The sequence below is a fragment of the Hyla sarda genome, chromosome 3, assembly GCF_029499605.1.
Source record: "Hyla sarda isolate aHylSar1 chromosome 3, aHylSar1.hap1, whole genome shotgun sequence".
Classification (NCBI taxonomy): domain Eukaryota; kingdom Metazoa; phylum Chordata; class Amphibia; order Anura; family Hylidae; genus Hyla; species Hyla sarda.
Window position 1 is genome coordinate 148,097,794 of NC_079191.1, and position 27,639 is coordinate 148,125,432.

General features: G+C 45.5%; 1 protein-coding gene across 1 annotated transcript in view; it reads left to right on the forward strand.

The window, feature by feature from the left end:
• The window catches only part of NAALADL2 (N-acetylated alpha-linked acidic dipeptidase like 2), an 801,196-nt gene that overhangs the window by 645,375 nt on the left and 128,182 nt on the right, over nucleotides 1-27,639 (forward strand). Inside the window, exon 12 of the mRNA XM_056565215.1 lies at nucleotides 6,348-6,441. Coding sequence (XP_056421190.1) covers nucleotides 6,348-6,441 — 94 coding nt within the window. The remainder of the gene's footprint in view (nucleotides 1-6,347; nucleotides 6,442-27,639) is intronic.

A 27,639-nucleotide genomic window follows, 5' to 3' on the forward strand; every position in this document is an offset into this window, starting at 1 on the left:
ACTTCTTACATTCTTAACATGGCTTGTGAAAAATGAAAAAAGTGATCTGATTGGTTGCTATGAGCAACTGGACAACTTTTCCTCTGCACAGGTTATGATAAATCTCCCCCAGTAAGTTTCAAAACACTTTATATTTTGTAAAGAACTGAAAATTGTCATTTATTGTGTTTGCAGCATATTTACTGAAATCAAAAGCTATTTCAATCAAACTTTTAATAACATTTTAACTTTTTAAACATTTTAACAGGTCACATTACATTTTAACATAAACTTGTGAGTTTTTGGACAGTTTCTGCTTGAATTTGTTCAAAAATGTCAGAATAGCCTCCCAGAGCTGCTATTTGGATGTAAACTGCCTCCCACCCTCATAGATCTTTTGCTTGAGGATGCTCCAAAGGCTCTCAATAGGAATGAGGTCAGGGGAGGACTTTCTCTCCTTTTAACCCCATAGCAGCCATTGATGCAGAGGTATTCTTTGCAGCATGATATGATGCATTGTCATGTATGAATATGATTTTATTACAGAAAGCATCATTCTTCTTTCTGTACCAGGTAAGAAAGTGGTCATTCAGAAACTCCACATACTTTGCAGAGTTAATCTTTGTTACGCCGAGCGCTCCGGGTCCCCGTTCCTCCCCGGAGCGCTCGCCTCATCCTCGTTGCTGCAGCGCCCCGGTCAGATCTCCTGACCGGGTGCGCTGCGGTACCGCCTCCAGCCGGGATGCGATTCGCGATGCGGGTGGCGCCCGCTCGCGATGCGCACCCCGGCTCCTGTACCTGACTCGCTCTCCGTCGGTCCTGTCCCGGCGTGCGCGGCCCCGCTCCCTAGGGCGCGCGCGCGCCGGGTCTCTGCGATTTAAAGGGCCAGTGCACCAATGATGGTGCCTGGTCCAATCTTCCAATTACCTTGATTAGTTTCCACCTGTGCACTCCCTACTTATACCTCACTTCCCCTGCACTCCCTTGCCGGATCTTGATGCCCTTGTGCCTAGTGAAAGCGTTCCCTTGTTTGTTCCTAGCCCGTGTTCCAGACCTCCTGCCGTTGCCCCTGACTACGATCCTTGCTGCCTGCCCCGACCTTCTGCTACGTCCGACCTTGCTTCTGTCTACTCCCTTGTACCGCGCCTATCTTCAGCAGTCAGAGAGGTTGAGCCGTTGCTAGTGGATACGACCTGGTCACTACCGCCGCAGCAAGACCATCCCGCTTTGCGGCGGGCTCTGGTGAAAACCAGTAGTGACTTAGAACCGGTCCACTAGCACGGTCCACGCCAATCCCTCTCTGGCACAGAGGATCCACCTCCTGCCAGCCGGGATCGTGACAGTAGATCCGGCCATGGATCCCGCTGAAGTTCCTCTGCCAGCTGTCGCCGACCTCCCCACACTGGTCGCCCAGCAAGCCCTAAAGATCGCCCAACGAAATCACCAGCTGGCATACTTGACCTCCGTGACACTGCAACTTCAGTCACAGATACAGCAGCTGCTGCCGCAGTTACAGCAACTTCAGTCACAGACACAGCAGTTGCAACAACCATCTCCTCCGCCGGCTCCTGCAACTCCTCCGCAGCAACCGGCCGCTCCTAACCCCTGCTTGTCCCTGCCGGACAAATTTGATGAGGACTCTAGACTCTGCCGTGGTCTCCTTTCTGGAAAGGCCTTGTCTGGGGCCATACCGCTCTGGGACCGCAATGATCCTGCCACAGCCACAGTCCAGTCCTTCTTCGCTGAGGTCCGTGGTGTCTTCGAGGAGCCTGCCCGAGCTTCTTCTGCCGAGACTGCCCTGCTGAACCTGGCCCAGGGTGTTTCTTCCGTTGGCGAGTACGCCATTCAGTTCCGTGCTCTTGCTTCCGAGTTGTCCTGGAATAGTGAGGCTCTCTGCGCGACCTTTAAAAAAGGCCTATCCAGCAACATTAAAGATGTTCTGGCCGCACGAGAGACTCCTGCTAACCTACATGAACTCATTCATCTTGCCACTCGCATTGACATGCGTTTTTCCGGATGGCGTCTGGAGCTCCGCCTGGATATGGACTTTGTTCGCACGAGGCGTTTTTTCTCCCCGGCTCCTCTCTCCTCTGGTCCTCTGCAATCCGTTCCTGTGCCTCCCGCCGTGGAGGCTATGCAAGTTGACCGGTCTCGCTTGACACCTCAAGAGAGGACACGACGCCGCATGGAGAATCTTTGCCTGTACTATGCCGATACCGAACACTTCCTGAAGGATTGTCCTATCCGTCCTCCCCGCCTGGAAAGACGTACGCTGACTCCGCACAAAGGTGACACAGTTCTTGATGTCAACTCTGCTTCTCCACGCCTTACTGTGCCTGTGCGGATATCTGCCTCTACCTTCTCCTTCTCTACTATGGCCTTCTTGGATTCTGGATCTGCAGGAAAATTTTTTTTGGCCTCTCTTATCAACAGGTTCAACATCCCTGTGACCAGTCTCGCCAGACCCCTCTACATCAATTGTGTTAACAATGAAAGTTTGGACTGTGCCGTGCGTTACCGCACGGAACCCCTCCTAATGTGCATCGGACCTCATCACGAAAGAATTGAGTTTTTGTTCCTCAGGTTCTTTGGACCCAAGAAGAGGGGGAGACCCAAGGGGGGGGGGTACTGTTACGCCGAGCGCTCCGGGTCCCCGTTCCTCCCCGGAGCGCTCACCTCATCCTCGTTGCTGCAGCGCCCCGGTCAGATCTCCTGACCGGGTGCGCTGCGGTACCGCCTCCAGCCGGGATGCGATTCGCGATGCGGGTGGCGCCCGCTCGCGATGCGCACCCCGGCTCCTGTACCTGACTCGCTCTCCGTCGGTCCTGTCCCGGCGTGCGCGGCCCCGCTCCCTAGGGCGCGCGCGCGCCGGGTCTCTGCGATTTAAAGGGCCAGTGCACCAATGATGGTGCCTGGTCCAATCTTCCAATTACCTTGATTAGTTTCCACCTGTGCACTCCCTACTTATACCTCACTTCCCCTGCACTCCCTTGCCGGATCTTGATGCCCTTGTGCCTAGTGAAAGCGTTCCCTTGTTTGTTCCTAGCCCGTGTTCCAGACCTCCTGCCGTTGCCCCTGACTACGATCCTTGCTGCCTGCCCCGACCTTCTGCTACGTCCGACCTTGCTTCTGTCTACTCCCTTGTACCGCGCCTATCTTCAGCAGTCAGAGAGGTTGAGCCGTTGCTAGTGGATACGACCTGGTCACTACCGCCGCAGCAAGACCATCCCGCTTTGCGGCGGGCTCTGGTGAAAACCAGTAGTGACTTAGAACCGGTCCACTAGCACGGTCCACGCCAATCCCTCTCTGGCACAGAGGATCCACCTCCTGCCAGCCGGGATCGTGACAATCTTAACACCTTTGGGGACCCTAAAGGGGCTGTCCAGCACTCTTCCCATGATTCCGGCCCAAAACATGACTCCACCTCAGCCTTGTTGACGTTGCAGCCTTGTTGAAACAGGGTGGCCGTCTACCAACCATCCACTACTCCATCCATCTGGACCATCCAGGGTTGCATGGCACTCATCTTTGAACAGGACTGATTGAAAATTAGTCTTCATGTATTTTTCTGCCCAATGCAGCCATTTCTGCTTGTGAGCATTGGTTAGTGGTGGCAGAATAGAAGGTTTATGCACAGTTGCAAGACTCTGAAGGACTCTACACCTTGATATCCGTGGGACTCCAGAGGCACCAGCAGCTTCAAATATCTGATTGCTGTTATGTAATGGTATTTTAGCAGCTGCTCTCTTGATCCGATGCATGGATCTGGCAGAAATCTTCCTTAATGTGCCTTTATCTGCACAAATCAGCCAGAAATCTCTTAATAGTGCGATGACCACGCTTAAGTTTTCGTGAAATATCTAATTTTTTCATAGCTTGTCCATGGCATTTAACTATTTGACTCTTTTTGGCCTTTTTCTTCCCCATATTGCTTGAAAATGGTGCCCTGCTTAATAATGTGTAACAACCACCTTTAGTAATTTTTCCTTAAATTGGGCTCACCTGGCAATTTAATTATCACAGGTGTCCGAGGTTGTTTTCAGTGATTAAAAGAGCCCTAAGACACAATGCCATACATAGCTGAAAAACTAAAATATTTAATCTTTTTGACACTTAAATAGAATTTGCATAATCATTTGGAACAGGGTGTATAGAATTATTTTTGAGAAAATACAGGACAATGGGATAGACCTTAATAATCTAAAAAATGAAGGCAGAGCTCCTCATAGAGCAAGTATTGTTTTTAAAAACAGAATAAGCAGAAAAAAACAAAAGCACTATATCAATCCGCATAAGAGGGTGTATGGGTAGTGCAGACTTCCCATATCGGATCAGGATATACTCTAGCCAAACAGAATACATAGATGATAAAGGAAAAGAAATGGTTTTCAGGTGCAATCAACCAAGGCAAAGCAGAACAGCATATCAATTTCAAAGTCTTATTGAGCCAGTAATAGCACGTTCTGACTCGGAAGCTTTAGGAGTCTTCATGGCTGCGGTATGCCATTTCATCTGAAGAATGGACTCCTATACCGTGACACATGTTATGACTGGCTCAATAAAACATTGAAATTGATATGCCGTTCTGCTTTGCCTTGGTGGATTACTCCTGAAACCCTTTTTCTTTTCCTTCATCATCCCTGAATGGGATAGACCTGGCATGTAAGAAAAAAATAATTTAAATCATACTTGTCAATAAAAAAGAGCTTTAGACATGTCCTAGGGACATGTCAAAAGTTTTTATATCTCAGGGTCTGAGATTTCAGATTATGACCATTCATGAAAATGAGCAAATAGAGATGTGTGCGTCTGTACATTTCTCTCCTTGCTCTGTGCCAATAAAACAGGATGGTCCCATGGAATACATTACTAGTCCATCCTGGTTACATGACACAGATCTGAGAGTAAATATGTTATTAACACACTTCTTGTGATTCAATGGGATCTGAACATTTAAACCCTAAACAATAAAAAATGTTATGTCTCTAAAATTGTATTGCCCAGATTTATCAAACTGTGTGTGAGAAAAAGTGGAGTGATTTTTCCACACCAACTAATCACAGCTCAGCTTTCACTTTACCACAGCTCGTTAGCTGAGCGGTGATTGGTTTCTGTGGGAGAATCACTCATTTTCTCATATGTCTCTACATCATATCAAAAGTTTTTTTTTTATTTATGGCAGTGCCCATTTAAATGGGCACTGTCAATTGAAATTTTTTTTTTATATAATGTAGATAATAACAATATATGTAATATACATTTGTTTAAAAAAATACTTTTGGGTAAACAAATGCTTGCTTGACCTTGCAGCTACTGCCTGAGTGTCTGTGCACAAAATACATTATGTTGACGGAACAAGCAGGGTTCTGTACACTGAGGGCAAGCAGGGCTCTATACACTGAGGACAAGCAGGGCTTTGTACACTGAGGACAAGCAGGGCTTTGTGCACTAAGAACAAGCAGGGCTCTGTACACTGAGGGCAAGCAGGGCTCTGTTCACTGAGGACAAGCAGGGCTCTGTACACTGAGGACAAGCAGGGCTCTATACACTGAGGACAAGCAGGGCTTTGTACACTGAGGACAAGCAGGGCTCTGTACACTGAGGACAAGCAGTGCTATGTGCAGTGAGGACAAGCAGGGCTCTGTGCAGTGAGGACAAGTGGGGCTCTGTTCACTGAGGACAAGCAGGGCTCTGTACACTGAGGACAAGCAGGGCTCTGTACACTGAGGACAAGCAGTGCTATGTGCACTGAGGACAAGCAGGGCTCTGTACACTGAGGACAATCAGGGCTCTGTACACTGAGGACAAGCAGGGCTCTGTACACTGAGGACAAGCAGGGCTCTGTACACTGAGGACTAACAGGGTTCTGTGCACTGAGGACAAGCAGGGCTCTGTGCACTGAGGACAAGCAGGGCTCTGTACACTGAGGACAAGCAGGGCTCTGTGCAGTGAGGACAAGAAGGGCTCTGTGCACTGAAGCTCTGTGACACGCTCCGGCTCACACAGCAGGATGATTGACAAGCCAGAAGCCTGCACAGAGCCCTGTTTGTCCCACCCAGATGTCCTGTATTTTGTCTCTGCACATAGACACACAAGCAATACCTGCAGGAACATATTTTCTCACCCAAAAATATACAATTTTTTTAACCAATGCACATTTCAAATATACATATGATGTTATTATCTACATTATATAAAAATGACAGGTATGCTTTAAATGTCGTACCCTTTTTAAAATTTAGAACCATTTTTTTTTAGAACAATTTTTTTTTTTTTTGAGAAAATGCTAGATTATAGCCGCTTTATTTATAATTCATGTAACGCAACAATAGTTGGTTTTAAAACTTGCTTTTTTTGTTGTTTTTCAGCTAACCTCAGAAATGGTTCTGCGGATAGCAAGTGATCCAGTTTTGCCCTTTAATGCACTGGATATAGCATTAGAAATTCAGAAGCGGATTGAAGGTAATACACAAGGTGCTCTGTTATGCATTATTGTTTCTTTGCTAAAATAGATTGTTTAATGTGCAAGAAGACAAAACTGCTATACTTTTTGTTATTTAGTTTAAATACGTATTCAACAATTGCATATAAAAGGGTAACTAAAGGTTATACTCTGTTGGAGTCATTATGTCAAAATCTCAAGAGCACGAAATGGACACACTTCTAGAAGACAATTTTATATTCTACCCTATGAAATTCAAACACTAAAAGTATTACTGAAATATTAATAAGGCTACATTTAGTGCTTCAAACTCAGGCAGTTCCAGCGTTATATCTTTATACAATTTTTCACACTGCCTTGTTTTATATATCTGATTTGTCTGTCTGTTTGTCCAAAGGGCATTCTATATACTTTGAATGTTCGTGCATGTGTGGCCCATTTCATATCCCTCATGGAATCTCAAAAGGACTTTGACTTGGCCAGGAAATTTCCATCTCTTTAGTCTTTTCTTGGTGGAGTTACTAGTATATTTAGGGTCATTATTTTGTTGTAAGATCCATTTTTTTGTGCTTAAAAGGGTACTCCAGGGGAAAATTATTTTATTTTTATATTACCTGGTGTCAGAAAGTTAAACAGATTTTTTAATTACTTCTATCCTTCCAGTACTTATCAGCTGCTGCATGCTGCAGAAGAATTTGTGTAGTTCTTTCCAGTCTTATAACAGTGCTCTCTGCTGATACCTCGGTCGATGTCAGGAACTGTCCAGAGCAGAATAGGTTTGCCATGGGGATTTGCTCCGGCTCTGAACAGTTCCTGACATGGACAGAGGTGTCATCAGAGATCACTGTGGTCAGACAGAAAATAAATAAAAAAAAGGACTTCCTGTTGAGCATGCAGTAGCTGGAAGGATTAAGTACTGGAAGGATTAAGATTTTTAAATAGAAGTAATTCAAATATGTTTAGCTCTCTGGCACCAGTTGGTTAAATAAAAAAAATGTTTTCCACCAGAGTACCCCTTTAAATGTTCTTACAAATTATCTTTAAAGCGGTATTCTGGACAAATACATTGTATCCCCTTTCCAAAGGATAGGGGAAAAGATGTCTGATCGCAGGGGCACCGCCACTGGGACCCCCTGAGATCTCCATGCAGCACCTGCATTCTATGTGGGGCCAAGTCTCTAGTCTCAGAAACCTCATTGTTTCCGGGACTGGAGACGTGACGTCATGCCACACACCCTCGTGACATCACGTCACGCCCCCTCCATTCATGTCTATGAAAGGGGGCGTCTATGGGAGATGGCAGGGGTCCCAGCTGTGGGCCCCCATGATCAGACATCTTATCACCTAACCTTTGGCTAGGGGAATGGATGTATTTGGCCAGAATACCCCTTTAATTCCTAACCATATTTATCATGATAAAAAAAAACTTATTGTGGATACTATGATGGTGAGATGCTTTAACCCTGCTCGAAAGTTGCTATCAGCTACTTAAGCCATGTAACTTTTGTTACCTTTTCTACCCAAAGCACATGGTTCAAGGTTCTTCAGATTCCTTAACTGCATATTCTAATTAATTAGCTGCATATTCAAAGTGCTGATATTTAGAGGTGTTGCGAATTGTTCGCCGGCGAACAGTTCCCAGTGAATTTAGCATGTTCGCATCGCCGGGTGAACATATGTGAAGTTCGATCCTCCCCCTATACTTTAACATTGCAGTAAACTTTGACCCTGTGAGTCAGAGTCAGCAGACACATTACAGCCAATCAGCAGCAGTCCTTCCCTTCCAGACCCTCCTAGCTCTTGCACGGATGCCATTTTAGCCTCATTCAGCATGCTGCAGGCTTAGGAAATGGAGGGTCAGAGAAGCTGCTCCTGCTGTATAGGAAAAGCGATAGCTAGGTTGCTGCTAGGTGATGTATTCAGGGTCCAGTTTACTTCTAAAGCACTAGTGTAACATCTGCTTTAAGGACAGCACCCAAAAAAGCCCTTTTTAGGGCTGAAAGATATCAGTCCTGGTTGGGAGGGAACCCTGGTTAAAAGGGGTACTCCAGAATCAAACTTAAGTTCCTTCAAGCAACTAACTACTACAGTATTCAAAGGGCTGAAATATATCAGTCTGTGTGTTTTGCAACAGCTGGAGGCACCCTGGTTGGGGACCACTGCATAAAAGGGGAACTCCGCTGGCAAGCTTTTTTTCTTTAACCTGTTAAGGACATAGGACGTTCTCTAACGTCCCCACTACCTGGGCTTTAATGCCCAAGGACGTTAGAGAACGTCCTGTTGTATTACCGGTCTCTGACGCTCGCCGGGCAGAGATCGGAACTGGATGCCTGCTGAAATCCTTCAGCAGGCATCCAGGGCAAACGCCGAGGGGGGCCATGTAGGCCCCCCATGTCGGCGATCGCCGCAAATCGCAAGGGAAATTGCCCTTGCGATCTGCGGCGATACCGGGCTGATCGGGTCTCTGGGACCCGACCGCCCGGTAATTTCGCATGATCCCGGCTGTCACAGACAGCCAGGACCATGCTGAAGTATCAGAGCGAGGTGGCAAGCCTGCCACCTCCTCCGATCCCCTGCGATCCGTCGGTTTACTAACCGACCAATCGCAGGAGGGGGGGGGGGGGCGGTTACTTCCTCCTGTCCTGCCCGGCCCCTGGAAGTCCGGAGAGGACGGGAGGAAGACTGGAGGACGCGGCGGGGGACGGGGGAGTGCTGGGGACCAGCCCCGGTACTTACCTCATCCCTGAAGACCCGGATCCAGACGGCGGCAGCGGCGACAGGTGAGTTGATCTTCAGCCGCGGTCGGGCCCTTTACAGCAATGCACGTCGCCGTAAAGCGACATGCATTGCTGTAATGGGACCGTGTATGCTACAACTCCCAGCATGCCCAGACAGCCCTTGGCGTCTGGGCATGCTGGGAGTTGCAGTTTTGCAACATCTGGAGGTCCACAGTTTGGAGACCACTGTGCCCTTCCAGATGTTGCAAAACTACACATCCTCAGCATGCCCTTACTGTCCAGGCATGCTGGGAGTTGTAGTTCTGTAACATCTGGCCCTTCAGATGTTGCAGAACTACAATTCCCAGCATGCCTGGACAGTTTTGGCATACTGGGAGTTGTAGTTTTGCAACATCTGGAATGGCACAGATTGGGAACCACTGTATTAGTGGTCTGCAAACTAGTCCACCAGATGTTGCAAAACTACAACTCCCAGCATGCTGGGAGTTGTAGTTCGGCAACATCTGGCTCTAAAGATGTTGCCGAACTACTAATCCCAGCATGCCTGAGAATGCTGGGAGTTGTGGTTTTGCAACAACAGGAGGCACACTGGTTGGGAAACATTGTCTGTTTCCTAACTCAGTGTTTCCCAACCGTGTGCCTCCAGCTGTTGCAAAACTATAACTACCAGCATGCACTGATAAACTGTGCATGCTGGGAATTGTAGTTTTGTAACAGCTGGAGGTCCCCCGCTGTGAATGTACAGGGTACATTCACATGGACAGGGGCTTACAGTGAGTATCAGGCTGCAAGTTTGCGATGCAGCAAATTTTGCGCGGCAGCTCAAACTCGCAGCGGGAACTCGCTGTAATCCCCCGCCCGTGTGACTGTACCCTAAAAACACTACACTACACTAACACAAAATAAAATAAAATGTAAAAAAAACACTACATATACACATACCCCTACACAGCCCCCCTCCCCTCCCCAATAAAAATGAAAAACGTCCGGTATGCCACTGTTTCCAAAATGGAGCCTCCAGCTGTTGCAAAACAACAACTCCCAGTACTCCCAGTTGACTGTCCAAGCATGCTGGGAGTTTTGCAACAGCTGGAGGCACCCTGTTTGGGAATCACTGGCGTAGAATACCCCTATGTCCACCCCTATGCAAATCCCTAATTTAGGCCTCAAATGCGCATGGCGCTCTTACTTTGGAGTCCTGTCGTATTTCAAGGCAACAGTTTAGGGTCACATATGGGGTATCGCCGTACTCGGGAGAAATTGTGTTACAAATTTTGGGGGGCTTTTTCTCCTTTAACCCCTTATGAAAAGGTGAAGTTGGGGTCTACAACAGCATGTTAGTGTAAAAAAATAAATTTTTTACACTAACACGCTGGTGTTGCCCTATACTTTTCATTTTGACAAGAGGTAAAAGGGAAAAACGCCCCCAAAATTTGTAATGCAATTTCTCCCGACTACGGAGATACCCCATAAGTGGGCGCAAAGTGCTCTGGGGGCGCACAACAAGGCCCAGAAGGGAGAGTGCACCATGTACATTTGAGGTGATTTGCACAGGGGTGGCTGATTGTTACAGCGGTTTTGACAAACGCAAAAAAAAAAAAAAAAACACATGTGACCCCATTTCGGAAACTACACCCCTCACGGAATGTAATAAGGGGTGCAGTGAGAATTTACACCCCACTGGTGTCTGACAGATCTTTGGAACAGTGGGCTATGCAAATAAAAAAAAATTGTACAGCCCACTGTTCCAAAGTTCTGACAGACACCAGGGGGGGGTAAATGCTCACTGTACCCCTTTTTACGTTCCTCAAGGGGTCTAGTTTCCAAAATGGTATGCCATGTTGGGGTTATTTTGCTGTCCTGGCACCATAGGGGCTTCCTAAATGTGATATGCCCCCCGAGCAAAATTTGCTCTCCAAAAGCCAAATATGACTCCTTCTCTTCTGAGCATTGTAGTTTGCCCATAGTGCACTTCAGGTCAACTTATGGGGTACCTCCATACTCAGAAGAGATGGGGTTACAAATTTTGGGGGGTATTTTCTGCTATTAACCCTTGCAAAAATGTGAAATTTGGGGGGAAACACACATTTTAGTGAAAAAATATATATATTTTTTTACATATGCAAAAGTCGTGAAACACCTGTGGGGTATTAAGATTCACTTTACCCCTTGTGACATTCCCCAAGGGGGTCTAGTTTCCAAAATGGTATGCCATGTGGGGATTTTTTGCTGTTCTGGTACCATAGGGGCTTCCTAAATGCAACATGCCCCCCAAAAACCATTTCAGAAAAACATACTCTCCAAAATCCCCTTGTCGCTCCTTCGCTTCTGAGCCCTCTACTGCGCCCGCCGAACACTTTTCATGGACATATGAGGTATGTGCTTACTCGAGAGAAATTGGGCTACAAATATAAGTATACATTTTCTCCTTTTACCCCTTGTAAAAATTCAAAAATTGGGTCTACAAGAACATGCGAGTGTAAAAAATGAAGATGGTGAATTTTCTCCTTCACTTTGCTGCTATTCCTGTGAAACACTTAAAGGGTTAAAACGCTGACTGAATGTCATTTTGAATACTTTCGGGGGTGCAGTTTTTATAATGGGGTCATTTGTGGGGTATTTCTAATATGAAGACCCTGCAAATCCACTTCAAACCTGAACTGGTCCCTGAAAAATAGTGAGTTTGAAAATTTTGTGAAAAATTGGAAAATTGCTGCTGAACTTTGAAGCCCTCTGGTGTCTTCCAAAAGTAAAAACACGTCAATTTTATGATGCAAACATAAAGTAGACATATTGTATTTGTGAATCATTTTTTTTTTATTTGGAACATCCCTTTTCCTTTCAAGCAGAGAGCTTCAAAGTTAGAAAAATGCAAAATTTTCAATTTTTTCAGCAAATTTTGGAATTTTTCACTAAGAAACAATGCAAGTATCGACAAAATTTTACCAATAACATAAAGTAGAATATGTCACAAAAAAACAATCTTGGAATCAGAATGATAGGTAAAAGCGTCTTAGAGTTATTAATGCTTAAAGTGACATTGGTCAGATGTTCAAAAAACGCTCCGGTCCTAAGGTGTAAAATGGCCTGGTCCTTAAGGGGTTAAAGCAACTAACTACTACAATATTCAAAGGGCTGAAATATATCAGTCCGTGTGTTTTGCAACAGCTGGAGGCACCCTGGTTGGGGACCACTGCTTAAAAGGGGAACTCCGCTGGCAAGATTTTTTGCTCATTGTCACACTAGTGCAAATCACATTAGGTGTGACAGATGTGCAAATTAAAATATATATATACCTTTTTTGTCTGTTAAATAAAATCAGTCGCCACTGTCAGTTGACGTCACAGTTGCCATTTTTTTTGCCTGCAGGGCAAATTGTGTCACCCTAGTGCAAATCACATTAGGTGTGACAGTTGTGCAAATTAAAAAAAAATATCTTTTTTGGCTGTTAAATAAAATCAGTCGTCACTGTCAGTTCACGTCACAGTTGCCAGTTTTTTTGCCTGCAGCGCAAATTGTGTCACCCTAGTGCAAATCACATTAGGTGTGACAGATGTGCAAATTTAAAAAAATACCTTTTTTGTCTGTTAAATAAAATCAGTCGTCACTTTCAGTTCACGTCAGAGTTGCCAGTTTCTTTGCCTGCAGGGCAAATTGTGTCATCCTAGTGCAAATCACATTAGGTGTGACAGTTGTGCAAATAAATAAAAAAATAAAAATACCGTATTTATCGGGGTATACCACGCACCGGCCTATAACACGCACCCTCATTTTACCACGGATATTTGGGTAAAAAAAGTTTTTTACCCAAATATCCATGAAAAAATGAGGGTGCGTGTATACCCCGATATACTCCCAGGAAAGGCAGGGGGAGAGAGGCCGTCGCTGCCCACTTCTCTCCCCCTGCCTTTCCTGGGGTCTAGAGCGCTGCTGTCGGCCCTTTTCACCCCCTGATTATCGGCGCCGCTGCCCGTTCTGTCCCCCTGACTATCGGTGCCGGCGCCGATAGCCAGGGGGAGAGAAGCGACTCCGACAGCCAGGGGGAGAGAAGGGGCAGCGGCACCCATTGCCGGCGCCGCTGCCCCGTTGCCTCCCCCCATCCCCGGTGGCATAATTACCTGAGTCCGGTCCGCGCTGCTCCAGGCCTCCATAGTGCGTCCCCAGCGTCGTTGCTATGCACGGCGCAGCGCACTGCCGTCATGCGCCGCGCCGTTCAGCGCATAGCAATGACGCCGGGGAAGCACGACGGAGGCCTGGAGCAGCGGAGCAGCGCGGACCGGACTCAGGTAATTATGCCACCGGGGATGGGGGGAGGCAACGGGGCAGCGACGCCGGCAATGGGTGCCGCTGCCCCTTCTCTCCCCCTGGCTGTCGGCGCCGCTTCTCTCTCCCTGGCAATCGGCGCCGGCACCGATAGTCAGGGGGACAGAACGGGCAGCGGCGCCGATAACCAGGGGGTGAGAAGGGCCGACAGCAGCGCTCTTGACCCCAGGAAAGGCAGGGGGAGAGAAGCGGGCAGCGACGGCCTCTCTCCCCCTGCCTTTCCTGGGGGGGTATCGGCGTATAACACGCACACAGACTTTAGGCTAAAAATTTTAGCCTAAAAAGTGCGTGTTATACGCCGATAAATACGGTACCTTTTTTGGCTGTTAAATAAAATCAGTCGTCACTGTCAGTTCACGTCACAGTTGCCAGTTTTTTTGCCTGCAGCGCAAATTGTGTCACCCTAGTGCAAATCACATTAGGTGTGACAGTTGTGCAAATTAAAAAAAATACCTTTTTTGTCTGTTAAATAAAATCAGTCGTCACTGTCAGTTCATGTCAGAGTTGCCAGTTTATTTGCCTGCAGGGCAAATTGTGTCATCCTAGTGCAAATCACATTAGGTGTGACAGTTGTGCAAATAAATAAAAAAATAAAAAAAACTTTTTGGGCTGTTAAATAAAATCAGTCGTCATTGTCAGTTCACGTCACAGTTGCCAGTTTTTTGGCCTGCAGGGCAAATTGTGTCACCCTAGTACAAACCACATTAGGTGTGACAGTTGTGCAAATTAAAAAAAAATACCTTTTTTGGCTGTTAAATAAAATCAGTCGTCACTGTCAGTTCACGTCACAGTTGCCAGTTTTTTTGCCTGCAGCGCAAATTGTGTCACCCTAGTGAAAATCACATTAGGTGTGACAGTTGTGCAAATTTAAAAAAATACCTTTCTTGGCTGTCTAATAAAATCAGTCGTCACTTTCAGTTCACGTCACAGTTGCCAGTTTTTTTGCCTGCAGGGCAAATTGTGTCACCCTAGTGCAAATCACATTAGGTGTGACAGTTGTGCAAATAAAAAAATATATATACCTTTTTTGGCTGGTAAATAAAATCAGTTGCCACTGTCAGTTCACGTCACAGTTGCCAGTTCTTTTGCCTGCAGGGCAAATTGTGTCACCCTAGTGTAAATCACATTAGGTGTGACAGTTGTGCAAATAAAAAAAAAAATATACCTTTTTTGGCTGTTAAATAAAATCAGTTGCCACTGTCAGTTCACGTCACAGTTGCCAGTTCTTTTGCCTGCAGGGCAAATTGTGTCACCCTAGTGCAAATCACATTAGGTGTGATAGTTGTGCAAATTTAAAAAAAATAAAACCTTTTTTGGCTGTTAAATAAAATCAGTCGTCACTGTCAGTTCACGTCACAGATGCCATTTTTTTTTGCCTGCAGGGCAAATTGTGTCACCCTAGTGCAAATCACATTAGGTGTGACAGTTGTGAAAATTTAACCAAAAAAAATGACAGGCAGAGGAAGGCCACCCCGCAGGGGCTGTCGTGGTGTTGGGATTCCCTTTGGCCCAAGAATGGCCAGTGTTCAGAGGCCAGGTACCCTGTACCCCCAAAGTTCTGAGGACTTAGTTGACTGGCTATCACAAGGCACCCAATCTACTACAGCTTACGCTCGGAACCTTGGCGCACCGTCCTTCTCCTCCTCTAACTTAGCTACGGGCACCTCTCATGCTACCACTTGCCCGCCTGCCGCCACCACCAACACTAGCACCGCAGCTGCTTTACTTGATCCATCATAGGAGTTATTTACACATCAGTTTGAAGACATGAGTGATGCGCAAGCATTATTGCCAGAGGATGTAGTTAACAGGGATATGTCTCAGTTAGGCAGCATTACACACATGGACGTACGGTGTGATGATGATGTTGTACTCGCTGCTGCTTCCTTTCTTGAGGTGTCAGATAGCGGTGAAGGTGTTGATGATGACTATGTGTCCGTGGATGCCAAGTAGGTGCCCGCTAGAAGAGAAGAAGAGGGGGAAAGTTCAGATGGGGAGACAGAGAGAAGGAGGAGACGAGTTGGAAGCAGGGGGAGGTCGTCGCAAGGAGCTAGTGGCACAGTCAGACAGCATGCATCGGCACCCGGGGTCAGCCAGACGGGACGCCAATCAATGCATGCTGTTGCCACCACCAGAATGCCATCATCGCAGAGCTCAGCAGTGTGGCATTTTTTTGTGTGTCTGCCTCTGACAACAGCGAGGCCATTTGCAACCTGTGCCAGAAGAAACTGAGTCCTGGGAACTCCAACACCCACCTAGGCACAACTGCTTTGCGAAGGCACACGATGTCACATCACAAACACCTATGGGATCAACATGTGAGTACAAGCAGCACACAAAGTCAAAGCCGCCATCCTCCTCCTGGTCCAGCATCTTCAGCCAGGTCAACCACTGCTGCCCTCCTTGCCCCCTCTTAACCATCTGCCTCTCCGTCTCTCGCCTTGAGCAGTTCCTGCTCATCTGCCCACAGTCAGGTGTCTGTCAAGGAGATGTTTGAGCGCAAGAAGACAATGTCTCAAAGTCACCCCCTAGCCCCGCGTCTGACAGCTGGCTTGTCGGAACTGCTAGCCCGACAGCTTTTACCATACAAGCCGGTGGAGTCTGAGGCCTTTAAAAAATTTGTAGCCATTGGGACACCGCAGTGGAAGGTACCCGACCAAATTTTTTTTGCACAAAAGGCACTCCCCAACCTTTACTCCATTGTGCAAAAGGAAATTATGGCATGCCTGGCACACAATGTAGGGGCAAGAGTCCATCTGACCACTGATGCCTGGTCTGCAAAGCATGGTCAGGGCAGGTATATCACCTCCACTGCGCATTGGGTAAACCTGGTGACGGCTGCCAAGCATGGAATGCGTGGCTCTGCAGAGGAGTTGGTGACACCGCCACAACTTGCAGGCAGGCCTGCTGCCACCTCCTCTACTCCTCCTACTCCATCCTCTTCCATAACATCCTCGGCCGAGTCCTCCTCCACTGCTGCGTCTTGCTCCACATCACCGGCAAACCCCCCCCCCGCTCCCCAGGTGCTATTCCACATCCCAGATACGGCAGTGTCACGCCATCTTGGGCTTGACTTGCCTTAAAGCGGAGAGTCACACCACACCAGCGCTCCTGTCGGCCCTGAACGCACATGTGGACCAGTGGCTGACTCCGCACCAACTGGAAATTGGCAAGGTGGTTTGTGACAATGGAACAAATTTGTTGGCGGCATTGAGGTTGGGCAAGTTGACACATGTGCCGTGCATGGCACATGTGTGTAATCTGATTGTACAACACTTTGTGCTCAAGTACCCAGGCTTACAGGATATCCTGAAGCAGTCCAGGAAGGTGTGTGGCCATTTCAGGCGTTCCTACACGGCCATGGCGCACTTGTCAGATATCCAGCGGTGAATCAACATGCCAGTGAGGCGCTTGATTTGCAACAGCCCGACACGTTGAAATTCAACACTCCTAATGTTCGATCGCCTGCTCCAACAAGAAAAAGCTGTCAACGAATATTTGTATGACCGGGGTGCTAGGACATCATCTGCAGAGCTGGGAATTTTTTTGCCACATTACTGGAGGCTCATGCGCAATGCCTGTAGGCTCATGCGTTCTTTTGAGGAGGTGACAAACCTGGTCAGTCGCACCGAAGGCACCATCAGTGACATCATACCGTTTGTTTTCTTCCTGGAGCGTGCCCTGCGGAGAGTGCTGGATCAGGCAGTAGATGAACATGAAGAGGAAGAGTTGTGGACAACATCCCCACCAGAAACAGTCTTATCAGCATCGCTTGCTGGACCTGCGGCAACCCTGGAAGAGGATTGTGAGGAAGAGGAGTCAGAGGAGGAATGTGGCTTTGAAGAGGAGGAGGAAGACCAACCACAGCAGGCATCCCAGGGTGCTCGTTGTCACCTATCTGGTTCCCGTGGTGTTGTACATGGCTGGGGGGAAGAAGATTATACCTTCCCTGATAGCAACGGGACATGAGTAGCTCGGCATCCGTCCTTGTGCAAATGGGGTCTTTCATGCTGTCGTGCCTGTTGAGGGACCCTCGTATAAAAAGGATGAAGGAGAACGACCTGTACTGGGTGTCCACGCTACTAGACCCCCGGTATAAACATAAAGTGCCTGACATGTTACCGCATTACAGCAAGGTGGAAAGGATTCAGCAGGTCCAAAATAAATTAAGAAGTATGCTGTACACAGCGTATAAGGGTCATATCACAGCACAACAGGGATCTAACAGGGGAAGAGGTGAAAGTAATCCTCCTCCTCCTCCCACGAACACGCCGGCAAGGACAGGATGCTGTACAGACATGCTGTTGATGGAGGACATGTGGAGCTTTTTAAGTCCTACGTATCGCCACAGCCCTTCGGGGTCCACCATCAGAGAACGACTTGACCAACAGGTAGCAGACTACCTGGCCTTAATCGCAGATATCGACACTCTGAGGAGCGATGAACCCCTTGACTACTGGGTGTGCCAGCTTTACCTGTGGCCTGAGCTATCCCAATTTGCGCTCGAACTTCTGGCCTGTCCCGCTTCAAGTGCCCTGTCAGAAAGGACCTTCAGTGCAGCAGGAGGTATTGTCACTGAGAAGAGGAGTCGCCTTGGTCAAAAAAGTCTGGATTACCTCACGTTTCTTAAGATGAATGAGGAATGGATCCCGAAGGGAATGACACTGGGCGATACATTTGACTGAACAAGGCCTGATCAGAGGAGCTGCCTTGGGCTAAAAATGGTCCACGCGCTGCTGTATTTGAACTCTGAATGCTGGATGACTTGCGTGACTTATCCGCCACCAACTAGGGTTCAAGCCGCAATGTTTTAGGTCACTTTCTGCCTGGTGAAACAAACAGAAATCTTTCTGGCCGCTGCTACAGCAGCGGCTGCGACAATGCCAAATTTTCCAGCCAGGTGTACATGCCTAATTTTTCGGGACTCTACTGCTGCACTTGTTATGGTGCTGCAATTTTTCTGGCGCTGCTACAGCTGCGGCAGCGACAATACCCAATTTTTCATCCATGTGTAGATGCTTAATTTTTCTGGCCTCTGCTGCTGCACTTATTATGGTGCTGCAATTTTTATGGCTGCTGCTACAGCTGCGACAATACCAAATTTTCCAGCCAGGTGTACATGCCTAATTTTTCTTGCCTCTGCTGCTGCACTTTTTCTGGCTGCTGCTACAGCTGTGGTTGCGACAATACCCAATTTTTCATCCATGTGTACATGCCTAATTTTTCTGGCCTCTGCTGCTGCACTTGTTATGGTGCTGCAATTTTTCTGGCCGCTGCTACAGAAGCGGCTGCAACAATACCAAATTTTTCCAGGCATGTTTACATGCCTAATTTTTCTGGTACTCTCTGCTGACATCTCTGTCCATTTTAGCAACCATGGATATTAGATGTATGCTAAGGGTAGAAGGGTGGCTCAGAGGTTAGCACTGCTGCATTGCAGCGCTGGGGCCTTGGGTTCAAATCCCACTATGTGCTGCCTCAAGGGGTGCTCTAACTATGTGCTGCCTAATATGGGGGAATCTATGTGCTGTCTAAAGGGGGGAATCTAACTATGTGATGCCTAAAGGGGGGCTCTATGTGCTGCCCAAAGGGGGCTAAAGCACATTATTCCAAACCATTTAGGAATAATAGGTGATTTATGCCCTTCATGGATTAAAACCAGACTCTGCATCAACTATGTAATTTTTCATGGGAGTTTTGCAATGGATCCCACTCTGGCACGCCACAGTCCTGTTGTTAGTCCCCTTGAAACAACTTTTAAATCACTATTGTGGCCAGAAAGAGTCCCTGTGGGTTTTAAAATTTGCCTGTCCATTGAAGTCAATGGCCGAACCGAAAATTTTATGTTCGCGACATCACTACTGATATTCTAAGTGCATTGAAGAGATACTGAAAGAGATAGTCAGGAGGTAGGTTTGAGGTGGATACAATTCGAAAAGGAAAGATTTGTTTATTTTAGATTTTTCTCCTCTTTAAAATGGCAGACTTGGCTCATGCAATTGTTGTGCATTTATTTCATGTTCTAGAACAAAAATAGCCCAGAGTAGGGACACGGATAACCAAGACTAATTAACTAAACCCCAATCACCCTAGGATGATGGGGTAAAAAGCCCCTAAACCAAAATATCCCTCTCTTGTAATAACCTATAGGTATATTAAAACATCACTTTTATTATATGCAGTTAAAAGGTTCAATACAGTGCTTAAAAACAGAAGCACAGTCCCTATAGTACTGTAATTCAATCCTCTGTAGGATATGTATTTGTCACAGGACGCCTGCAGTGCGTCACCACTGAGGGACTAGTAGCTAATTATTAAAAACAATGAACTATGTCTCCCCTACATGTTTCGTAGTACCAACCACGTCCTCAGGGGTTTGAGACATACTGACACGTGCAACCTTCTAGGATTCCTTTTATAACATATCATGGACCTCCCCCAAGTTGTTAGCCAATCCTGTGCATGATAACTGATATGTCTCTGGCGAGGGCCTATTAGAACTTACCTCGTTTACAGATCCCCCGGTCACTGACGTTGTACCGGCGGCGGCTACTGATGAAGTTCCGTCGCGTAATAAACAATCCCTTTCTGTTTACAAAACAGAGCGATCACGTGAGTCCCGATCTCGCGCATGTGCTGGGACTTAGACATCGGTATCAGCGCTCTACATTGAGTCGCGGGAGTTGGTAAACAACCCGCGCCTGCGCCAGAACTTCAATCTCTGAATCCAGGATTCTTCCTAGTGCGCATGTCAAATGACTTAAACACTGAACCGATCATCATTCTCTGTTATTGTTATGGTAGACAATGTATAATATACACTTCATACCAGGGGATGAGAGGATAAAGTGATGAAGATCATATATGTTATAATTAATTAGGTAAGTATTTATTAGATCATGCTAATTAAGGATGAAGCTCAGCCAAAAAACTTTAACTGATCATCACTGCTCGCATAAATTTGGGATCAGACAATGCAAATTAATAAACAATATAATGATATTGAAAACCAAATTTAATATTATTATTAAATGATAATTTGTATGAAAGAAGGGGAGGGGGAAGGGGGGGAACACAAGGTAACAAATGTCAGTTATGAACCTACTTAGATAATACCATAACTCAATATAAGTCTGTGTATAGTACTTGGGCCAAAATAATACAACACATGCGACTATCATACAAATAATGTAAAGTCAAACTAACTAGATAAAAGCTCCAAATGAAAAACCCTCATTCAGTCCATAAGGGCTCCTAGTGCACAATCTATAAATCCATCTGGATTCCTCCTATAATAGTAGTCTATCTAGGTTGCCTCGGCGTTGGCCCACACTCTTCTGACACACACCCCAAAATTGCAAATCAAACATGTTGGCAGGATGTGCTGTCCTCATATGTCTCGCCAAAGGCGTACCGGTGTTCGTATGGACAGTCCTAAGATGTTTAGAAATTCTCCTCTTAAATTCTTGTGTTGTTTTATAATTTATCACGTCCGCATTTAGCAACATAAATGATGTTCTTGCTCGAGCAATTGATACATTGCTGTATCTCATAGTTGTGTCCATCCAGTGGGTTCACAAATGTCTGTAATTTAGGTAAGTATTTGCAAACTTGGCAGTGGCCACAGGGGTATGAGCCCCTCATTCCTGATATTGTGGCGACCTGCTTACTAATGGACGAAGAATAATTACTTCTAACTAGTATTTCTTTCAGGTTGGGTCCCTTCCTGAACGTCACCTGGGGTCTATCCCCTACTACCAGCCTAAGTTCTGGGTCCGATTACAAAATTGGCCAGAACCTACATAGAATGTTGTAGTCCTTCATACTATATCCATCACCTTATTAGAGGGGAAGTTTTCTTTTCCCTTGTGGAACAAAGTAAGGTCCTTCTATCAATCCTTTGTGCTCTGTCATGGGCCTTTCTCCCATGGGCCAAGGGATAGCCTCTATCCATAAATCTCTTTTGGAGTTCTACTGCCTCCTCCCTAAAGGTCTTAGGAGTTGAACAGTTATGTTTCGCCCTCAGGAATTGACCTACCGGGATACTCCTACTGAGGGTGCCAGCTCTGCCAATGTAAAAGACTGTTTGTGGATGTCGGTTTACGAAAAACCTGAGTCTGTATTTTATTGTCATTATCGATAGATATGGTGAGATCTAGAAAGTTGATTGTCTTTCCTCTCGTCTCAAAAGTAAAGTGCATCCCTATCGTATTGTGATTAAGTGCTTCAATGAAAGAAGTGAAAAGAGTATTGTCCCCATCCCACAAAATCAAAATATCCTCAATAAACCTACCCCAAAAAATAATGTGTTCAGTATAAAGCTCAAAAGTGTCAAAAAATATATAATGACTCTCCCACCACCCAAGAAAAAGATTTGCATAATTTGGTGCACATGTGGACCCCATAGCGGTGCCTTGTGTCTGAAAATAAAAAGTGTCATTAAAAAGAAAATAATTGTGAGTTAACACAAAAGTGAGTAATTCAATTACAAATTCGGTATGTGCCTTAAAGTGAATACTACGTGTGTTCAAGAATTTTTGTGCCGCCGTGATCCCTAATTTGTGCTTAATATTTGTGTAAAGACTTTCTACGTCAATGCTAAATAAAGTGGTGGTGTCACTAACTGTAAGATCTTGTAATTTCAAGACTGTATCTTTGGCGTCTCTTAAATAAGACGGAAGGGAGTAACATGAGGTGCTAAGAATTGATCTTCATATATGCTGGCACGATGTGTAAGATTGTCACTGCCGGAAACAATTGGGCGGCCCTTGAGGGGTCTCATCTCTTTATGTGTCTTGGGCAATGTGTAAAAAGAGATGGCTATTTTGGTTTAGGGGTTTTTTATCCCATCACCCTAGGGTGATAGGTGTTAAGTTAATTAGTCTTGGTTATCCCTGTCCCTACTCTGGGCTATTTTTGTTCTAGTGTATTTAGGGGTTATGCCCCTTTTTTTGTCCTTTAACATAATTATAACACCGCAGTATGGCAGGTTTTCTATCTGAAAAATTTCGTTTGGACCAATTCAATACTGAAGCAAGCCTCGTTTTTTCTACACAAAATCTTCCATCAAATCAGATTGATATACGACAGGCATTTCGTAATCTAACTAAAACATACAAAAACTGTGTGAGGTCCTGGTGGGAAGTCACCAGTTTTGAAACCTACTTATAGCAAAAAATTGTATATAGAGGTCTGAGAATTCCAATAACTTCAAAATCGCATAGAGACGATATTACGTTTCTTCAAGGCTGGGAGCAGCTGTTAACTGACAATTCTTTGCGAATGATCAGTTATCTATGCGAATACGAGAAAAAGTATTTACAGACTACTAACATCCAATTGGAGAACGAGATTAAGGAAATCCAGACCTTTATTAACAATCCCAAATTTGCTGCCCTGGAGACACAGCTCCAGAGAGATCTGGAGATATTCAAGAACGAGTTAAAAGAGAAAAAACACAGTAAATATATTAGGGATTACACAGCTTTTGCACAGGGTAAAGCATATACCTATAGAGGGGATAGGAGGGGCAATTTCACCCAGTACAATCCCCAACAATCTAGACAACGACAGGATACAGATACATCAGGGACTGAATAATATTTCTCTGATAGTAATAGTTCAACAGGTAGTACTAAAAGAAAATTCAAGGGAGGCAATAAGAAACCGTATACTCCTCACTACAAGAGGGGTCTACACAATACTGATCACAGAAGTAATCCGACATGACCAGATCCCTCTATAAGATCGGGGGCCCATGGCTCCAATTCATCTGTAACCTCCTCTTGATTTCAACCCTCCCATACTCACAGTGTCCTGACCAACACAGAAACTTTGAATCCCACATCTTCGGGCACAATACAGGGAAATGTGGCATACCCTCCAGTGAAACCTTAGGGCCCACATTCAGGTCCACAGTCTCTTTCACAGACTACTATGATACGTTTTTTAGGCCCTCCGACCCCCCTCCAGTTACCTATGGGAGGGGGTTTTCCAGTGGGGCATCAGTTTCCGAGTCTACCATCTACCACATAGGCAGTGGGCCAACATTAGGTCACTATTCTGATAGTCTGATAGGCTGATAGGCTGTAGTGAACTCCTGGGAGACACCCCTGTACCATCTACGGAGTTAAAGATTATAAATTTATCCTCTCGTAACTTATCCTCTGATGAAATTAATCTATTGAAGAAAGGCTTGTCCTTTACACCTATACCCAAATTCGATATGTTCACATGGGTGAAAGACATAAATCTTTTTGCCCGCAAGTTGTGCCTGCATAAGTGGCACCAACAACATGCCGATACAGAAGCGACAAGCTCTAGAAATGAATTACAGGCATTAGAGGCTTTGGAAGATCTCTTATTGGAAAATGAAGAAGGCATAATGGGATGTGAGGGCCCTCTAACTAATTTAAGACCTAAATCTAAAGTTACACCATCTCTCTCCCAATATCGGAATATTGACACTTTTGTCAATTTAGTTACTAAAGAAATAGAGAAGATCAGGCCAGCATCTAATCTGATGCATGCAAACCTTACCCCTGGTGAACGTCAGGCTTTAGAGGACCTTAAAGGACAACTGCAGCGCAATATATACTTATCCCCTATTTACAAGATAGGGGATAAGTGTTTGATCGCGGGGGGTCCGACCGCTGGGACCCCCCACGATCTCCCTAACGGGGCGCCGCCATTAGCGCTCATAGTGAGCGCTAAGGCACTTAGCGTCGACCTAGAGGTCGACGGTGACGCCCCGTCTCCTCCCCGTCCCAATACAGTTCTATTGGGGGAGGCGGGGAGGCACGAACGCTGCCTCCCCGCCTCTCCCATAGCGATGTATGGAGAAGGCGTTCCGGCTGCAACGTCATGCTGCGGCCGGCACACCCCCCTGCACGGGACAGCCGCGGCCCCGTACAGGAGATCACAGGGGGTCCCAGCGGTCGGACCCCCCGCGATCAAACACTTATCCCCCCTGTGGATAGGGGATAAGTGTTAATCACGCTGCAGATGTCCTTTAAGTCTAGTAACGACATTGTAATCAAGAGCTCCGACAAAGGAGGCAATGTCGTGATTTTGGACGAGCAGGAATATGTACGTATGACTATGAGTCTATTAGAAGACAAGAGTAAGTACAAAATACTTAGGACAGACCCAACAACAACGTTTCTATCCGAATTGGAATCACTCCTAAAAATGGCCAGGGATAATAACCTCATCTCAATGGATGAATATAATTTCATCTGTAACCCGAGTCCAACAGTTGCTACCTTTTACACATTGCCCAAGACACATAAAGAGATGAGACCCCTCAAGGGCCGCCCAATTGTTTCCGGCAGTGACAATCTTACACATCGTGCCAGCATATATGTAGATCAATTCTTAGCACCTCATGTTACTCCCTTCCGTCTTATTTAAGAGACACCAAAGATACCGTCTTGAAATTACAAGATCTTACAGTTGGTGACACCGCCACTTTATTTAGTATTGACGTAGAAAGTCTTTACACAAATATTAAGCACAAATTAGGGATCACGGTGGCACAAAAATTCTTGAACACACGTAGTATTTACTTTAAGGCACATACCGAATTTGTAATTGAATTACTCACTTTTGTGTTAACTCACAATTATTTTCTTTTTAATGACACTTTTTTATTTTCAGACACAAGGCACCACTATGGGGTCCACATGTGCACCAAATTATGCAAATCTTTTTCTTGAGTGGTGGGAGAGTCAATATATTTTTTCTGACACTTTTGAGCTTTATACTTAACACATTATTCTTTATTGATGATATTTTGATTTTGCGGGATGGGGACAATACTCTTTTCACTTCTTTCATTGAAGCACTTAATCACAACACGATAGGGATGCACTTTACTTTTGAGACAGGAGGGAAGACAACCAACTTTCTAGATCTCACCATATCTATCGATAATGACAATAAAATACGGACTCAGGTTTTTTGTAAACCGACATCCACAAACAGTCTTTTACATTGGCAGAGCTGGCACCCTGTTACCCTCAGTAGGAGTATCGCGGTAGGTCAATTCCTGAGGGCGAAACGTAACTGTTCAACTCCTAAGACCTTTAGGGAGGAGGCGGTAGAACTCCAAAAGAGATTTATGGATAGAGGCTATCCCTTGGCCCATGTGAGAAAGGCCAATGACAGAACACAAAGAAGTGATAGAAGGACCTTACTTTGTTCAACCAGGGAAAAGAAAACTTCCCCTCTAATAAGGTGCATTGGCACCTATGATGGATATAGTACGAAGGTCTACAACATTCTACGGAGGTTCTGGCCAATTTTGTACTCGGACCCAGAACTTAGGCTGGTAGTAGGGGATAGACCCCAGGTGACGTTCAGGAAGGGACCCAACCTGAAAGAAATACTAGTTAGAAGTAATTTTTCTTCGTCCATTAGTAAGCAGGTTGCCACAATATCAGGAATGAGGGGCTCATACCCCTGTGGCCACTGCCAAGTTTGCAAATACTTACCTAAATTACAGACATTTGTGAACCCACTGGATGGACACAACTATGAGATACGGCAATTTATCAATTGCTCGACCAAGAACATAATTTATGTTGCTAAATGTGGATGTGATAAATTATATGTTGGCAAAACAACACTAGAATTTAAGAGAAGAATTTCTAAACATCTTAGGACTGTCCATACGAACACCGGTACGCCTTTGGCGAGACAAATGAGGACAGCACATCCTGCCAACATGTTTGATTTGCAATTTTGGGGTGTGTGTCAGAAGAGTGTGGGCCAATGCAGAGGCAACCTAGATAGACTCCTATTATAGGAGGAATCCAGATGGATTTATAGATTGTGCACTAGGAGCCCTCATGGACTGAATGAGGGTTTTTTCGTCTGGAGCTTTTATCTAGTTAGTTTGACTTTACATTATTTGAATGATAGTCGGATGTGTTGTATTATTTTGGTCCAAGTACTATACACAGACTTATATTGAGTTGTGGTATTATCTAAGTAGGTTCATAACTGACATTTGTTACCTTGTGTCCCCCCCCCCTCTTCCCCCTCCCCTTCTTTCCTGCTAATTTTGATTTCATAATAATATTATATTTGGTTTTCAATGTCATTATATTGTTTATTAATTTGTATAGTCTGATCCCAAATTTATGCGAGCAGTGATGATCAGTTAAAGTATTTTGGCTGAGCTTCATCCTTAATTAGCATGATCTAATAAATACTTACCTAATTAATTATAACATATATGATCTTCATCACCTTATCCTCTTATCCCCTGGTTTGAAGTGTATATTATATATTGTCTACCACAACAATAACAGAGAATGATGACCGGTTCAGTGTTTAAGTCATTTGCCTTGCGCACTAGGAAGAATCCTGGAATCAGATATTGAAGTTCTGGCGCAGGCGCGGGTTGTTTACCAACTCCCGCGACTCTATGTAGACCGCTGATACCGATGTCTAAGTCCCAGCACATGCGCGAGATCGGGACTCACGTGATCGCTCTGTTTTGTAAACAGGAAGGGATTGTTTATTACGCGACGGAACTTCATCAGTAGCCGCCTCCTGAACAACGTCAGTGACCGGGGATCTGTAAACAAGGTAAGTTCCAATAGGCCCTCGCCAGAGACATATCAGTTATCATCCACAGGATTGGCTAACAACTTGGGGGAGGTCCATGATATGTTATAAAAGGAATCCTAAAAGGCTGCACGTGTCTCAAACCACTGAGGACGTGGTTGGTACCACGAAACATGTAGGGGAGACATAGTTCATTGTTTTTATAATTAGCTACTAGTCCCTCAGTGGTGACGCACTGCAGGCATCCTGTGACAAATACATATCCTACAGAGGATTGAATTACAGTACTATAGGGACTGTGCTACTGTTTTTAAGCACTGTATTGAACCTTTTAACTGGATATAATAAAAGTGATGTTTTAATATACCTATAGGTTATTACAAGAGAGGGATATTTTGGTTTAGGGGTTTTTTACTCCATCACCCTAGGGTGATTGGGGTTTAGTTTATTTCATGTTCCACTCTTTGGAAGTTTGGATGCTGTCAGATCTGTAGACAGTTCTGCTTACTGCAGTAGGAAATAGCATTTTTGAAATCTGAGATGTTTAAATTATCTGTTAAACAAATGCAAGCTGGGACTGCT